Consider the following 16,298-nt stretch of genomic DNA (forward strand, 5'->3'; position numbering starts at 1 on the left):
CGACCCACATTAATCTGAGCTTTGATCAAGGTGAAACCAAAGCCACAGCCGGCACAGAGCAGATTTCCCTCCTCGGCTCTATTTCTGTGTCTCTGTGTTTGTGCTGCTCTTAAGCTCTGCGAGGCCCTGAAATAGAGTGACAAGCTGTCTCCATAAATACAGAGCTCCTATGGGGGAACATAATTGCTTTGTGAGCCTGTGCTGGCCTTCTGAGCGTCCTTTACTTCTGAGACCGCATTTTTATCCACCCTCTATGACCTCGAAAGCACCGCCATCGCCAGGTTATGAGCGGTCACCCAAACAGCCAGGTACAGGATCCTCTGACCCAAACTCAAAGACGAAGGGTTCTGTGTTTGTGTCATAGAGCGTGTTGGGAGGTCGGGGTTATGTAGGACGGGTCAAGGCTCGCCTTTGTTTGTGGACAGTGTTTCCGGGGAGGAGGAGGGGCTAAAGACAACAAGAGAAGAAACAGGTGGGCCGCACTCTTTTAGAATTTCTCAAGGTTGATGTTTGTTTCAGCACGCTTCAGGCTGACATTCGTATTCATGCCTTGAATTGTTGTCTCTGTGCATCACTCAGCCGACACTCCTTACGGGCGGAGGGATCTGATCGCGTGACCCCACCGCACGCAGATTTGATTATGTCACAGGAGTTTAAGGTGTCTGCTGAATGCGCTGCCATTTTGGATTCTCCTCAAGTTAAAGAAAAGTAAGGAAGTGTTTGTCATGCTGCATTCAAATGCTCCTAAATATTGTCCCATTCCCAGGTTCTGGATGTTGTTCTGACTTGTGTGTGTTTATGATCTCTTACACCATAATGTGACAGTCGCTCTACTTTACATAGGAAGCAACCTAATTGCATTTCAGACATTATAAATGTGCCAAAAAGTGACCTGCAACACGTTCACACCATCAAGCCGAGGACTCATCTGTTTTGTCAACATGCTCAAATAAAAAGTGAATTCTGTCAACTCTGCAACTCTTGTAAATGTTCTCCACTTTCAGAGCTTCTAAGAAATGTAATGTTTCTAAATCGCCTACATCCACTTGTCTAAAATACCTTTTAAATCAATCAGCGCAGCCCACACTGGTCTGTTCTTTAACCCTTCCACAGCTCTGGGCTCCTTCCCAGCTCCACCAACACGTGCTGATCAGCTCTACTGGAGCAGTTAGGTAAAGACACACCCGTCGACGGGCACTGTTAGCTCTCTGAGGGCTGAAACAGTGGATGTAATACCAGGTCAATAAACAAAGTTCTGACCTTCAAAGCGACCTTTGGTTCGGTCTGAAAAGTTTCAGCGAAACGCAACATCAAGTCTGTCAAATTCAGGGAGCGTCACACGATTGTGCCCTGTAGGAAACTCATTTGTCAGATTATTCTGAGAGTACGTGAATCCCCCACGTCCACGTCTTGTCTTCCATATAAGCTTAAAATACATAAATCCAACCCTCTTACCACGGCCCCTCGGATCTGTTTCTCCTGCTCGTTCTCAATGTTAAATAGCTCCGGGGCCAAACCGACCAAACCGTCTTGTGCAGGTACGTATGAAAACGTTCCCATCTGGCACCCACGATCTGCAAATCATGGATTGTGAAGAAAAGTTTTGACAATCTTGCCAGCATATGATTTCGTGTGCTCGGTTTCCGTGTGATTAAATGTAAAATATCTCAACATTTTCTGTTTAGACTTGAGGGAGTCTTCCCATTTGGAAACCCTGATTTGGTTTCTTGTGGCACCACAAGTTTGCACAGGAATCGTCGGGGTAGAGAATCTCCCACGTCTATTTGTCCAAGTCTCCCGAATCATGTGACAATAAATGAATCAAGCGAGCCCTCTCAGTCACACCCACTCGGATCTCTTTTCCTGCCCGTCCTCGTTGTTCTGCAGCTCCACCAGCGTGTACTGACCAACCCTCCTGCTACAGGTTGTTATGGAAACGTCGTCGTTTGGTGCCGTGGATCCAAGGTCCCGTCTGGGCGGTGGTGGCGGTTTGAGTCGACCGCGCTTGCTAACGCGGATGGATCTCGGCGTCCCCATTGGCTCTGGAGGGCAAAGAGCCAGCTCGCTGCCGTGCTTTTCCGGAGCCTCGTCTTGGGTCACGGAGTAGTCGTTGTTCCCATTGGTGTTGCAGCCTGGAGAGCATCTGGAGAGATGTTCCAGACCTGGAGGGAGAACTCCCCCGACACATGAGCTCTTACTGCCTCGCCTCTTCCTGAAACTCCCCGTCTGACCGGCCTCAACCTCCACATCCTGCTGAGCCAGGGAGGCGTTTGGATCTGCTCCACTGGAGGCTCCTCCAGCAGCTGAGACGAAACAGTGCTCCTCCTCATAAATCTTCTCCACAAGCATCTTGCTCTTGCTCTTCTGCTCCACCGAGCGTTTGATGGCACAGATAAAATCCAGCATGTTTAGAATGAGCGACAAAGCGGCAACGCCAAGCATGAAGTTGAGCATGACGGTCTTCTCCGTGGGCCTGGAGATGTAGCAGTCCACCTGGGTGGTGCATGGCGGATGCTGGCACAGGAACCTTCTCGGGATGTAGAAGCCAAAAAGGTAGTAGTGAGCTGCTCCAAACCCAACCTCCAGCAACGTCCTGAACATCAGGTGGAGGATGTAGGCGCCTGTGAAGCTTTGCATCGACCTCCGCTCAGCCACGGATGGCCTCTTCTTCACAGACGTCTTTTTTAACAGTTCCTGGCGGATCTTAAACAACGGGAAGGCCTTGACTTGTTCCTCAGAAACTAAATCCACAGTTAGGCCATTTGACACCTTATGGACCACGTAGATAATGAAGATGATGTAGGGGAGACACAAGGTGACAAGCTGCACCAGCCAGAAGCGAAACAGAGAGATGGGAGAGAAGAGATCGTAGCACACGTTGGCACAGCCCGGCTGGATGGTGTTGCACACAAACCTCTCCTGCTCGTCCTGGTAGAGCGGATAACCAGCGAACAGGAGGATGAGGACGCGGAGGAAGAGCATCACGATGAACCACACCTTTCCTGGGAACAAAAAAACCTGATTTAAATCAAGCAAAGAAGTCAAGGTCGAAAAGAAGCCAATCTGAAGAGGCCTTTTTATTTGCACACAAACCAGGTGATTTTTATTCAGATTTGTTGAAGACCAGAAACTGTGTGAAGGAAGTTAACTCACCCATCAAAGTGATGCTGTGATTGACAGAGATAAGGATGACCTCAGAGGCATTTGTTACAGCCATGCTTGCTTCCAAAATCTTCGTCTCTCAGTCCAAACTCCCAAAGATAAGCCAGCAACTAAATCTCCTCCAACCTTTCCTCCCAGAGGCACATTGGCTTCCAGTTGCACAATAACCTCCAGGTCGGCGGACACAATGTTCCCGCAGTAGTCAGACTCTCTTCCTTTCCAGCAGGTAAAATCCAATCTGATCCCTCTAAGTCACCCCGAGCCTCTGATCGTCTGAAGAAAACCATGGAAATGAGCTCTCTCCCTGCAGACAACTGTCCGACCTCAGACAACAGAAGAAGGGAGCGAGCCCCATTGTGGGTCTATTCTTAACACACTTCCACAGGCACGTTGCCGTCCTGGCATAGCAGAGATATTTTGGTGCTGCTGGACGTCCTCACAGGAGAGAAACCAGCCTCCTGGCTTACTCGCTCTAAATTGCTGTATTAAGTTCTCAAACACAATGGCAAAGCGTGTTCAAACTGGCTGCTCTGTAAATACACAAGCACTTACTGTACTGCTTCATCTCCTGGTGTTGAATTAAGATAACATAAAGATATGCAGGCCGAGGATTAGCTCATGGTTGTAAATAGTATTTTCCCACAGCTGATGCCAGTTTATGACTCAGAAGGTCAGTCGTTTCAAATCCAAGTGTAACAGAAGCTCACGTGTCACAAATTAAGATTGAAATGAGCACCTCGTTGTAGAAAACAAAAAACTCCATCATGGTGCAGATGTCCATCATGAAACCGTTTTGAATCACGTGCTGCATCGACCTCGTGTTCAGGGTCTCTCTATCCGGAGGGACACGCGGCTAAAGACAGTTAGCTCGGCTCATAATCACTACAGATCAATGGTCATTAACGCCCCAATTCTGGCTCACAGTCCGAATCCCACATGGCTCATTTGACTGGACTGCAAAGCTGCAGAGGGGAATGTGTACCGGATTGGTTGGAGAAGAATTGGCTTGTCAAGTGGGACAGAAAATGACGCCTGTCTTTCATTTAAAGGTTTCATTTTAAGGGTTGCAGCGTGCAGCCCTGTGGTCTCACACCCCTCCTCCCTCTGCCTGGTGCATTTTCCACTCAGGGAGGAGGAGAAGGGTTTAGAGGAGCAGATAGATAAGAGAGTCTCTGTGCAGCTCAACATGAGGAGCTTTCTCCCCTGACTGCAGGTCGAGATAGGTTTGGTTTTTTCTTTGAGTTTGGATTGGAGACCCTCGGCAGTCTTTTATTTCCTCTCATCTTTTCGTCTTTTGTTTCCTCTCATCTTTTCGTCTTTTGTTTCCTCTCATCTTTTCGTCTTTTGTTTCCTCTCATCTTTTCGTCTTTTGTTTCCTCTCATCTTTTCTTTTTCTTGAGTATTAACTTCCTGGTTTAAACCTTTCACCTGTGCAGTGTCTCTTTAGGTTTCACGTTTTGAGCCTTGGTTTATTCATTTGGTTCAGGAGGCCATTAAATGAAAGATTGGTTAATTAAAGGGACGATTACGAATGCAGCAAGTAAAAGGAACAATTCAGTTAAAGAAATGATGGATCATGCATAAACATTAAAGCTATCAGTGGCAGAAATACAAAGAGACACAACGAGGACTGCAAACAAAAGATTAGTACGTTTCCTCCTCAGCCTCGTATCACCTGCTCAGAAACACAGTCATGTTCTTCTTTTATTTACTGCTAAATGATGGGTCTCCACTCTAAATAAACTGTTAGCAAAGAAAGACGGATGCTTACAATCAAATTCGTTGTGGCCGAATCCTCAAGCTGTCTTCTGTAAGTTCGACATCCTGCACACAATCAACACAACAAGGCACACCTGTGTGGAGCACGTGACCTGCAATGACTTCACATCCTGTTAAAGTAAAGAGCGTGTGCAGTAGTGTCCAAGCCAGCAGGGAACTGTTCCAAAACGCTGGTTCATATTTTCTACAAGCTGTGACAAGGTTTTAAAGTTCAAATAACTGTCCTGTCATGTGAGCCGTTAACAACGGAAGAAGCTTTTAAAGGCAACTTTCTGAGGATGTTTGACAGGTTGTAAACTGTCCTGCTGGATGACAAAGGTAGAACGTCGTCAAAGCACAATTCTGAAAATCTGTTTTGGATGTTTTTAAGGCGTCTGATCTAAAGGGCTGCCTGGTTAGTGTGAAAGTAGCTCCAGGAAATGAATCCTGATCCATGGACGGATCATCAAATGTGTTTAGAGAACGTATAGTTCAATTCTCAAATTCACCATGACAACACGAGGTCAGCCAGCTTACTCCATCCTGTGTTTTTCAGGACACAGAGGAGGAGCTTATTGTTGGAATAATTTACCCAGTTATATAAGACCCAGCTTTAAATCATTTAAAAAAACAAACTATTTCCCTTTTGGATTTGTTTTTCTGATTCAGACCACATGTCATTCATCTCTTACTGTATTTTACTCAGATGTCTGTTTTTGTTTTCTGTAGTAATTTTAGATGCTCTTGTTTCTCCTCAGTCAACTGTTACAGTTAACATGAAACTTCTGCTGTGACATTCTGCGGTCTCAGATTGTTCTGTTCCTCACCTGCTCTCCTTTCCTCCTCGGCTTCTAATAACTGCAGAGACAGGCTCGTTCTTTGTGAGGAGGCAGGGACTCTTTGTTCTTCACTTCCTGTCATCATAGACGTAAACTGCACCTTGGGTTTATAATCAGGGTGATAAACCTCCTTCCATGAAAACAAGAGAAGACAACCTCACACTACTTCAGCAGTGATTCCATTCCTCCGCCTCAGGATAAATATTTTAGAGCCCAATCGCTCCATGACAACAGAGACGTTGAGTTTACACTAAAAAGTCCGAAAAAAATTGTTCAGTTTCAGTTCATGTTTAAAGGTAACATGTAAAATCCTCTTCCTCCATGTTCCTCTAACATGTGTCTCTAGTCTGTCTACAAACCCTCCAATGATGAGAAAAGTCCATCCTCTCCGTCTTCTGCCTGCTCCACTTTTCAGAAAATGTGTGCTCAAACAGGCCGTTTGGAGATTTTCCCTTTATGATATCACAAAGGGCAGTAACCCCTCCCCCAGGTGGGTGACACTCCCACAGCTAGGTGTTTGTTCTGCCCTCTGAGTCTGCCTTCTCACCGTAAACAATAGGCCATGGAGCCAGAAAGCAGCGAGTACACCCGAGCCCTTCCAGAGAGGGGGCGTGGTCAGACACAGCTCATTTACATATTTAAAGCTACAGACACAGAAACAGCCTGTTCTGAGCAGGGCTGAAATAGAGGGGTTTATAGACATGATCAAACACAGGATCAGAGTGGATTTACAACAACACACTTCACACACATGTTGAAGAGGAGCGAGGACACTGCTCTGAGCACATCCACAGTACTTAGTGAATTGGATGATTTCCAGATTTGTTCCGTATCAGGAATTCAACCATCTGCTTCCCAACCCGAGACCCTTCAGACCGAGCTACTTCTGCCCCCTAAATAGATTTAATTTGGGCAGTTTGGTGTCCGTGACCACACCTGTGTATTTATACATGGTCTGGTCTGCAGGAAACAGCTGCAGCATCAGGTAGCTGATCAAGTAAACCAGTGAGGCGGGAAAAGTTTGATGCCGAAACAGCTGGACAGGTGGGAAATGTTCTGAGCTCTGAAGTGAGAGGATAGTTAGCATGCAGGGAAATGATACTAATTGTCAAAACTGGAGAGAAAAGAGGGTGAGAAACGCTTTCTTAGCAGTTTCTTTTTTAAATATCGCTGATATGACCTCAAGCAAAGCTATGAAGGGCGTTCATACTCCATTACAGAGATAGAAATCAGCGCAGGAAAATACAGTTTCCCTCAGCTCTATTGAGTTCATTGATGTCTTTAAGCCGTTTCTTTTTTTGCCTTGGCATCTGCAGAAATCTGTCTACAACACAGAAAAGTTCTCATAAACTAAAGACAGATTTAGCAAAGAGCTGGTTAGCATTGAGTCGTGATGTCGTGAATAAATCGTCTCCCTGTAGGGAAAGATGTGAGCCAGATTTGTCTCACATATCTTTGTCAAACTAAGTGAGGGAACGCTGGCTCACCCGTCCACACCAACGCCCAGGAGGGATGATGTCACGTCTGCTGTGTGTTAAGATATCCATCAGAGAAATCAATGCAAGATAACAGGACGACCTTCCCTCGCTGCACAGGCAGGTGAGAACCACAGTCACGTGTCCTGCAGAGACGTAAAGCTCCTCTGAAACGACTCTGAGTGCAAAACAACATCTGAGGTGTTTCACTGCACTGAGTCGATGAGATTTCCCCGTTTGTGTACAGAATATTTCATTTGTCCATATTTGAAGTCGCTCATTGGAGGCGCTGGGCAGTGACTTCTCCACCTCTTGTAGAGGAGGAACCAGAGCAGCGATTGAAATGCAAATGAAGGCGAACAGGAGGATTTAATGTATCCCTCAGTGATGATGAGTCTCTGTGTTACCACGTACTCTTCATCATTTAAAAGCTTCTTCCTGGGAGAAGAAACCCAACAATTACAAAATACATCAGACATATTATGATACCATGAGGGACATAACGGTCGGTGTTTTGTATTTGCTGGTTTACTTCAGCAGTGATCAGTGTTTTAACCTGGGGCTTATATTAACATATGCAAAGTCTACATAATGAGTGATAGGCACAGAAAGTGAAAAGAAAAAGTACAATCATTTTAAATAACGAGCACACAGCCCCATGCTTTATAGGAAAAAAAACAAACAATGGGTTTATTGCAAGGTTTCAAAGTTTAATTCTCGTACAGCTTTTTCTAAACGTTGCTTCAGAAGAGAAGAGTGGGGAGCAGTTCTAAGAGTCATAGATACAAACAAAGAGAGAGGAAAAGATCCAAAGTAGGAACAGAAAGACTGAAAAGAAAAGGACACGACGACGACGACCACGACAGGATACAGGACAAGTTTTAGAAAATATCGATCAATAAAAATAAAAAAACGAATGAGAGGTCAAAGGTCGAGCAGTCCACTGGTGTTATTGTGAATGAAGCAGAGTGTGTGATGATCATCAAAGAGACGGAGCAGGAGGAAAAAAAACTAAAACTCTATGCAGAGGTAGAGTTCAGTGCACAAGGCGACGCACGCACGCACGCACGCACGCACGCACGCACGCACGCACGCACGCACGCACGCACGCACGCACGCACGCACGCACGCACGCACGCACGCACGCACGCACGCACGCACGCACACACACACACACATTTAATAAATAGGTTATACAATCTTTGAACACCTCACGACGGCAACCTTCCCAAAGACACATTTGAACTCTTATTTTTCACTCCTTCGAAGCCAAACCGCCGCGCTCTCTCAAGTCCATTTCTGATTTCATTCTTCGTGTGCGGGAGAGCCGGGTCACAACCAACCGAAGCCCTGAACTCTCCCAGCAGGCTCCCGATCCTTTGGCCTTAGTCCCGGGCCAGGACCACCCGTTGATCCGGACTGGGACTCACTCACACTCACTGCTCAGGGCCGACTGATTCTTTTAACTTTACAAACCACAGAACTTAAATGTGGAAAATGAACCAAGAGGCTTTAAGGAGAGTACGCTGATGTCTCATTTGAATTGTTGAACCTTTTGTCGAATAGAGAAAGATGCATTTAAAAAGTGAATGAAAGGTCTCTTAACCAGGTTCAGTGCAGAGAAACAAAGCAAACACTTCCCTGTGTGTTCAGTGTTGATGAGGAGGAAGCTGCAGCTGATCATAAGATGAGATAATAAAGCCTAACTCATGTTTGAATGGCTCCTCTTTGTGTGTGAGATGCACTTTATTTAACCAATGAAAACCTGATTTTAAAGGTTAAAGGTTAACCTTTAACTCAAACCTTGTATGTGTTTGCATTTACATATTTAAAGCTACAGACACAGAAACAGCCTGTTCTGAGCAGGGCTGAAATAGAGGGGTTTATAGACATGATCAAATACAGGATCAGAGTGGATTTACAACAACACACTTCACACACATGTTGAAGAGGAGCGAGGACACTGATTTCACCTGAAGAGGAGGAGAAGACTATATGTGAACTTTAAAGTTTGAACACATTAAAAAATGTCCCGAGAAAACAGACAGAAATCTAAAGTGGTGACTCCAAACGATCATTCTTTGACTTTACTCCATTTGTCCTCAAAACAAAGAATTAAACAAATGAAGCTTCCCCAACATGTACAGTAAAAACTGACCCCATATAAATATTCTACATCATTCTGTTGTTTTTTTTTACAGTACAATGTAAGTCTACAGATTCTGCACACGCGCACTGTATTTACACTTTACAGAAACAATTTAGCAAAAGGTATACAATCGATCTTTTTGAAAGCAGGGTTTGAGTTAATGCTCGTTTTATTTGTTTCAGTCCTCAAAACAACAAAATGAACCCTGAAGAGTCATGCTTTAAGCTTCGAGTGGCTCCTAAACGTCAATACTTCACTTGTGCTGTGTACGTGTAAGCTGGAAGAACCGTACAAAAAGAAGCCATGAACAGAAAGACAGACTTTGGATTGGTTTGTTCGATTCCTCCAGGAGACAGAGGAGACGTGATAAAGTAGCTTATTACAGGCACCACAGGTCGGGACGATGGCAGTGAATCAAGAAGTGCACCACAAGGCTCCACAGAGCGTCTCTCACATCTGACGTCTTACGGTCCTGCGTTTGAGGGCGGGGCTGTGTCGGGGGCGTGGCTGCATTTGGGGGCGGGGCTGTTTGAGGCGGGGCTGCGTTTGGGGGCGGGGCTGCGTTTGAGGGCGGGGTTGTGTTTGAAGGAGGGGCTATGTTTGAGGGCAGGGCTGCGTTTGAGGGTGGGGCTGCATTGAAGGGAGGGGTTGCGTTTGAGGGCGGGGCTGCGTTTGAGGGCGGGGCTGTGTTTGAGGGCAGGGCTGCGTTTGAGGGCAGGGCTGCATTTGAGGGCGGGGCTTCTAAGGTGAAAATGTGCTCACACCAAAAGTGAAGCAAATCGTTGCCTTACTTTGTTTATTCGCTTCGCTCAGACACAGATGAATTTCTCCGTTCTAGAAACGTTTGGAACATGAAATGTCATGAACCCTGCTCGAGGCCGACTCGTGCCCCAGTTTGATGACCTAGTTAGAATCAGCACCAGGATGTTCTGATTCAGCCGCAGACCCCCGGCCCCTCAGTCTCTGCAGCATTCACCTGAAGGCTGAAATCCGTCATACTGCTAAGGGCTTTAAAAAAGATGCAGAAACGATGACATCACGATGCAGAGTTGGGAAAAGTTAAAGGTGATGCTTTGTGAGGTGTCGCTGCAAAAGGAAAAGCAAACTTATTTTTGAATTGTTTGTTTTGAATCGACAGACAATCAACACTGATTGGCTTCTGACAAAGCAGCGCTTAAAATCAGCAAGGGCAAATGTGTGTTTGTTTGTGTTTTTGCAGTGACCTTGTGTAAAATCACACTGTGCAAAACATTTTTTTAAGTTTTTTTTTAACTTCATTCTTGGTCAGAACGCCTTCAGAGAAAGATTCAGTAAGTGGAATGGTTCAGTTTAAATTCACCCGGTCCTGTAAAAAGTCCCCAGGGACAAACACTGACTTCCTCTGTGTAATGAAAGAGTTAAACGTCTATAACGTCAATAAATACTGTGAGCTCTGTCAGGACATGTCGAGAGGGGTTTCGTTTGTGTGTGTTGGATGTGCAGCCGACGTTTCTGCAGGATGGGAATGCAGACGAGCAGAAAAAACACAAACTAGAAAGCAAATCTAGGAATCGAGCGTTTCAGAATTTCATGATGTGCCTGTCAACAAAACACCTCGGGCCTCGGCTGAGAAACTGAAGCAGGAGATTAAAATAAAAGGAATGTACAAGCTGACTCGCTCAATCAGCCGCAGTCGAGCCTCAGAGGGGATTATGGGACGCCGTCGTCGTCTTCTTCTTCACACACAGTCTCTCGTATCGCCGGCTCCACTTCTGTTTGGCCTCCTTTCTTTCTTTCTTCTTCTGCAGCTTTCATTCGAACAACTCTCACTCTCACACTTCAGTTTGGTTCAGCTCAGCTCTGTTTGGTTCAGTGCAGGCACCCAGTGGGACTTCGTTAATGTACAAGAACCAGAGAGGGTGCAGTCACACTGGTCAAAGTGCCAGATGTGTGTGTGTGTGTGTGTGTGTGTGTGTATATCCACAGGACTGCAGCCCACCTGCTTTAAACCTGCCGACGTGGCAGAAACACAGTTCAGTTTGTGACACAGGTGCATCTCCGTGCTGCGGGCGGTCGATGTTAGGAAATGATGGCGGGACACCACCGCACCACCGTCAGGTTGTCGGCGCTCACCGAACGCTTCTTGGCCTGTTTCCTCAAGTCCTTGTATTTATCGTCAGAGAGCCGTGAGAGGGCCTGAAACAGCAGACGGAGCAGAGGTGAGACAGAGAGAAAGAGCGGCAGGAAATGTATCCTAAAAAACACCAGAAAAGTGTGATCAGAAAGTGAGAGGATCAAGCTTTATAATCCCAGGATTAAAGAAAAGGACGCAAACTTTTCTATTTTTAGTTTTGTCCTGCTTGAGTGATTATTCGCTTAAAATATTCAGAAAGAGATTTATCTTTTTAACACAGAGAGAGAGAGAGAGAGAGAGAGAGAGAGAGAGAGAGAGAGAGAGAGAGAGAGAGAGAGAGAGAGAGAGAGAAAGAGAGAGAGAGAAAGAGAGAGAGAGAGAGAGAGAGAGAGAGAGAGACTTTAGCCTCCATACATAGTGTAGTATGAATCACTAACCACAGAGGCCCCAATGATAAAACAATACAAAACGTAAATCAGTCAAGAGCTCAAGAAAAAAATAGATTTTTTACTTCTATATTAAGAGATGTGAATGTGCACTCAACAAGCAAGCAGAGCAAGCAGGGGCAAACATCGTGTCCTGATTCGTGTGGACTGTTCTGCTTCATTTGCTTTTTAATGGGAATCCTAACAAACAAATAAAGACTTTGTTTTCCAACATTAAACGTGTCGTTAGTGAATCCGGTCTTTCAGACTGAGGAGGAAATGATGCTTCAAACATCATCAACGCTAACTGCAGTTTGGCCCAGGGGCGAAGAGGAGGAGGAGGAGGAGGAAGAGGATTAGACAGCAGCGCTGGCTGGTTCTCACCTCCAGCTTCTGGGCCTTGTCCCTGCTCAGCGGCTCCAGCGGGAAGCTCAGGTTGTTGGCCTCAGCCATCGAGCGCAGGTCAAAGTAATACTTGGCGTAAACGCTGGACGGCACGTTGATGTTGAACTGCAGCAGCTCCAGAAACTGACGCTCCAACTCGTTCCTGCAGGAGAGAGAGAGAGAGGGAGGGAGGGAGGGAGGGCGAGAGAGAGAGGGAGAGAGAGAGGGAGAGAGAGAGAGAGAGAGAGAGAGGACGAGAGAGAGAGAGGGCGAGAGAGAGAGAGAGAGACACACAGAGAGAGAGAGAGAGAGAGAGAGAGAGAGAGAGACACACAGAGAGAGAGAGAGAGAGAGAGAGAGCGAGACAGAGAGAGCGAGACAGAGAGACAGAGAGAGAGAGAGAGGACGAGAGAGAGAGAGAGGACGAGAGAGAGAGAGAGAGAGAGAGAGAGAGGACGAGAGAGAGAGAGAGGACGAGAGAGAGAGAGAGAGAGAGAGAGAGAGAGAGAGAGGACGAGAGAGAGAGAGAGAGAGAGAGAGAGAGAGAGAGATTTTTAACAGGCTGAAAGGAAGCGGGTCTAAAAGCTCCTGTGAGGTTTTGGATGGTTATAAGAAACATAAATGACCAAGCTAACAGGACTATCAAGGAGAAGATGAATTATGCTTTTTAAGTTATCGATTTAATGATCAATGGAATCGAACATGAAACTAAGCTCGACTAGTTTTATCAGAAAGCTGCCGTGAGAGAGAAAGCACAGACGTGGAAATGTTGCTCCGATGAAAACAACCAAAACAAAATGATCCGATACTTTAGAATCTTTTTGAATTTATTAAACTCGGGTATCGTGACAGCCCGAGTCTACAAATACATCCCAATATAATGAGAGACTGACAGAGAGGCAAAGCTGTGAGAGGCTCTTAAGACCAACCTCACAGGCGGCGGCTGGGATTTCACATGTGCAGCAGCAGCTCACATACACCAAGAAAATCCCCAGCACACCCACCTAAGTGAAGCCTCCCCTCGTCCTGAAAACAAGTCACATCTACACAAAGGCCTCTGAGCAGTGTGTGTAAGAGAGAGGATTAATCCCACACCCTGGGAACGCTCGGACCGATCCATTCTGCCCTGTAACCTGCAGGAGAACAAGCATCCAGCTCTTCTTTTCCAGGCCTTTGTTTTCCTCCCACGCACATTTCGAGGCGTGCAGCAACAGACGAGCTAAATTTAGACTCCACTGTCGCCAAACTCTGCCTAATAACGCTGCTTCTTTTAAATCTCAGCGTGGCACTCGCTCAGCTATTCTCCTCCCTTTCTTTTCTCTCCGCTCCTCGTAGTTTCCACGCAGATTCCCCCCCGTGCAGTTATTTCCGAGCAGAAGGGGGGCGAGCTTCCCGTGCGTGGATTTAAAAAGACTTCAATTGATCCCATGTGGAAATCTCTGACTCACTGTGTCCAGTGAGGTGACACATGGGAGATCAGCAGAAACACAGGCCGGGCTCTGCTGGCTGGAGAGAGTCCCGAACAGGTGGCTCAGAGTCACAGCTGTGTTTGACCTGAGCCCAGGGACAAGAATACACTTGTGCAGGAAGGTGGTGAATGTAGCGAGGGGGTCAGAGGACGCAGCAGTGGCAACACGTCCACAGCATCGTGTTCCCCCTCCCAACAATCCAGCCAGGATTCCTGTGGAGCTAAACGGATGTGGCTTACAGCTTCGGATACTCCAGATGCTTCTTCTCTCACTTGCAAACCACAAGATAAACAAAGGTGTTATTTGAAAGTGGGATCATCTTAAAGGGGAGGTCTGCTATTTTTAAACACTGGCTCTATTTTTGTTTAATTTGAGACTGAATAACTCAGTTATGAAACAAAGAAACTCGCTGTAAACACTCAAATTAACCCAAAATGTGAATGAAAAAAAAAAGTGTTTTAAAACTATTAGCAGCTGATTATTTTTGTGAAGAGTAAAATCATTTTTTTAGAAACAGAAACAGCTGCTCTCTTCAGACCACCAGACTCCATTGACAAAAAAAAAATCAATTTTCACCTGACAGAAGACGAGTTTCTGTCTCAAAACTATGAAAAGGGGAATTCTCTCCTGACTGTATCCTGCTGTGTTCTCACCTTGGCTCATTCTGGTTCTCTGCAGAATAAATACCAGGAGGCAGGCAGGAGAAACTCCAAGTAAAGCCGGGGTGCGTTCAAACATGCAGCTCAGCCCCAGAAACTTTAAACAGGATCTCTGAATGAGTCGGCACAGAGCTCGACAGAGACCTCTCCTGATGCAACACTATCTCTTTTTATCATCACATCTCCCTCAATGTATTCGCCCTGAGAAGTCATCTAGAGGAAATGAGCTACACGGGGCACCTGTGGCCTAGTGGTTGGCTCAAGTGCCTCATGTACAGAATCCTCGGAAAAAAAGCGGCCCGACCTGTGGCTCCTTACCCGCTTCTTATTTGATTAACCCTTATTGAACCTGGTCCAGGATCTCAGTGGGTCACAAGGGTCATCATAAAGATTACATGGGTAAGAAACACGCCTCTCTATCACTTCTTCTGTCTCTCCAATAAAAGAGTATATCTTGAAAAAGGGAAGAAAGACAGGTCCAGTGACGCTCCCATGTTCATGTGATGACTGACATGATGTGATTGTGCTCCTCCCTCGCAGGAGAAGCTGCTGGATCTCCTCTCTCATTAATCAGAGGAACCATGTGGCACAGGGAGGCGTCACCTGACGCTCAATAACAGTCCTTCGAACCACACTGAATCCAAATACACTTCAGCTGGCTGTCAAACTAATTAACCCGTGTAGATAACAAAGTGAACTTTTAAACTAATTCTTGTCGTCGAGTATTTCCTGCAGTATTTCCTTCTGTAAAAACGGATTCTTTTTACAATCCTTACTGTTTTAGATTAACTGTTTTTATTTGAAATATCAACAATCCTGTTTGGAAAATAGATCCATCCAACACAATTGTTAGACTGCAAACAGACAAAACAAAATGGTTTCTGTTCATGTGACATATTCTGCAAACTCCCTTTCTCCATGTTCCTCTGACTCTAACATGTGTCTCCTGTCTCTCTACAAACCCCTCAATGATGAGAAAAGTCAGAGAACGTGTGCTCAAACAGGCCGTTTGGAGATGTGTCCCTTCATGACATCACAAAGGGCAGTAGCCCCTCCCCCAGGTGGGTGACACTCCCACATATTCTGCACGACTGACCTCAGCCCGGAAGCTCTTCTGGTGAGTGTTTAGAGCTTTTCTTTCATTTCTAAGTCCCTCAAATCAGTTTGTATTTGTTTGAACAGGATTAAGAAAAAACTGCTGACCCAATTCTTGAAAAAGTTGTTGGAAGGATGAAGCGTGAGCTAAAAATACCACTGAATGTGTGAAATGGTCAAAATAGTGATTAGACTCACAATTATCTCCAAATGTCTGACTGCAGGTTTCTGCAGCTTATGATCTTTATTCTAACAGTGTCGGAATCACATCCACATAAACTTTGCACTCTGTTGACCTTGACGGCGGCGTGTGTCCTTGACTTCCTGCTAGTTTGGGTGTGCATGTAGCGACTCACATGTCCTCCACTGTGATGTCCTTGAGAATTTGGCAGTAGTCCACGTTCCAGACCGCCTGGTCGTCCCACACCTTGGACGCCAGGAGGATGGCGCCTAACACGATACGTTTCCAATTCGCAGGACAAATGTCGATCTCAGCGTAGGTCAGGAGCCTCTCCAAGTACACCTGGGACAAAGACGTGAGCCACAAGTCAATCACAAGTCTTCTGAATTATTTAATGTCATCTATGTCCACATTTATATTCACACATAAACAACACAGATATCCAAAGAGAAAACAAAAAAACCTTTTGGAGGCGTTCTCCTCGCCTGCCACTAAGTCCGCCCATTTCTCCCGCCTCTTTCCCCCGAGCGGTCAGGTTTAGTTCTGTACAGTAAACTCTGATTAAGAACCGTAGCTTTACGCATCACTG

At 45.9% G+C, this 16,298-nt stretch overlaps 2 protein-coding genes across 5 annotated transcripts in view; both read right to left on the minus strand.

The window, feature by feature from the left end:
- Positions 1–1,839: 1,839 nt before the first annotated feature.
- LOC306835251 (gap junction delta-4 protein-like) lies at positions 1,840–3,217 on the minus strand (the record flags this gene model as incomplete). The annotated part of the gene is made up of 2 exons (XM_079361693.1): positions 1,840–3,002; positions 3,154–3,217. The coding sequence occupies 2 exons, from the start codon at positions 3,215–3,217 to the stop codon at positions 1,840–1,842; spliced, it is 1,227 nt and encodes a 408-aa protein (XP_079217819.1).
- A 6,317-nt stretch (positions 3,218–9,534) lies between these two features.
- ccny (cyclin Y) overlaps positions 9,535–16,298 on the minus strand; it is a 37,804-nt gene continuing 31,040 nt past the window's right edge. For all 4 annotated transcript variants that reach the window (XM_079361716.1, XM_079361717.1, XM_079361718.1 and 1 more), the window contains 3 exons: positions 15,885–16,051; positions 12,306–12,468; positions 9,535–11,558 (listed from right to left, as the gene is read on the minus strand). In XM_079361716.1, the coding sequence (XP_079217842.1) occupies positions 11,442–11,558; positions 12,306–12,468; positions 15,885–16,051 (447 nt within the window). In that variant the 3' untranslated portion in view covers positions 9,535–11,441. The remainder of the gene's footprint in view (positions 11,559–12,305; positions 12,469–15,884; positions 16,052–16,298) is intronic.

This window comes from Symphodus melops (genome assembly GCF_947650265.1).
Source record: "Symphodus melops genome assembly, chromosome: 14".
Lineage (NCBI taxonomy): Eukaryota > Metazoa > Chordata > Actinopteri > Labriformes > Labridae > Symphodus > Symphodus melops.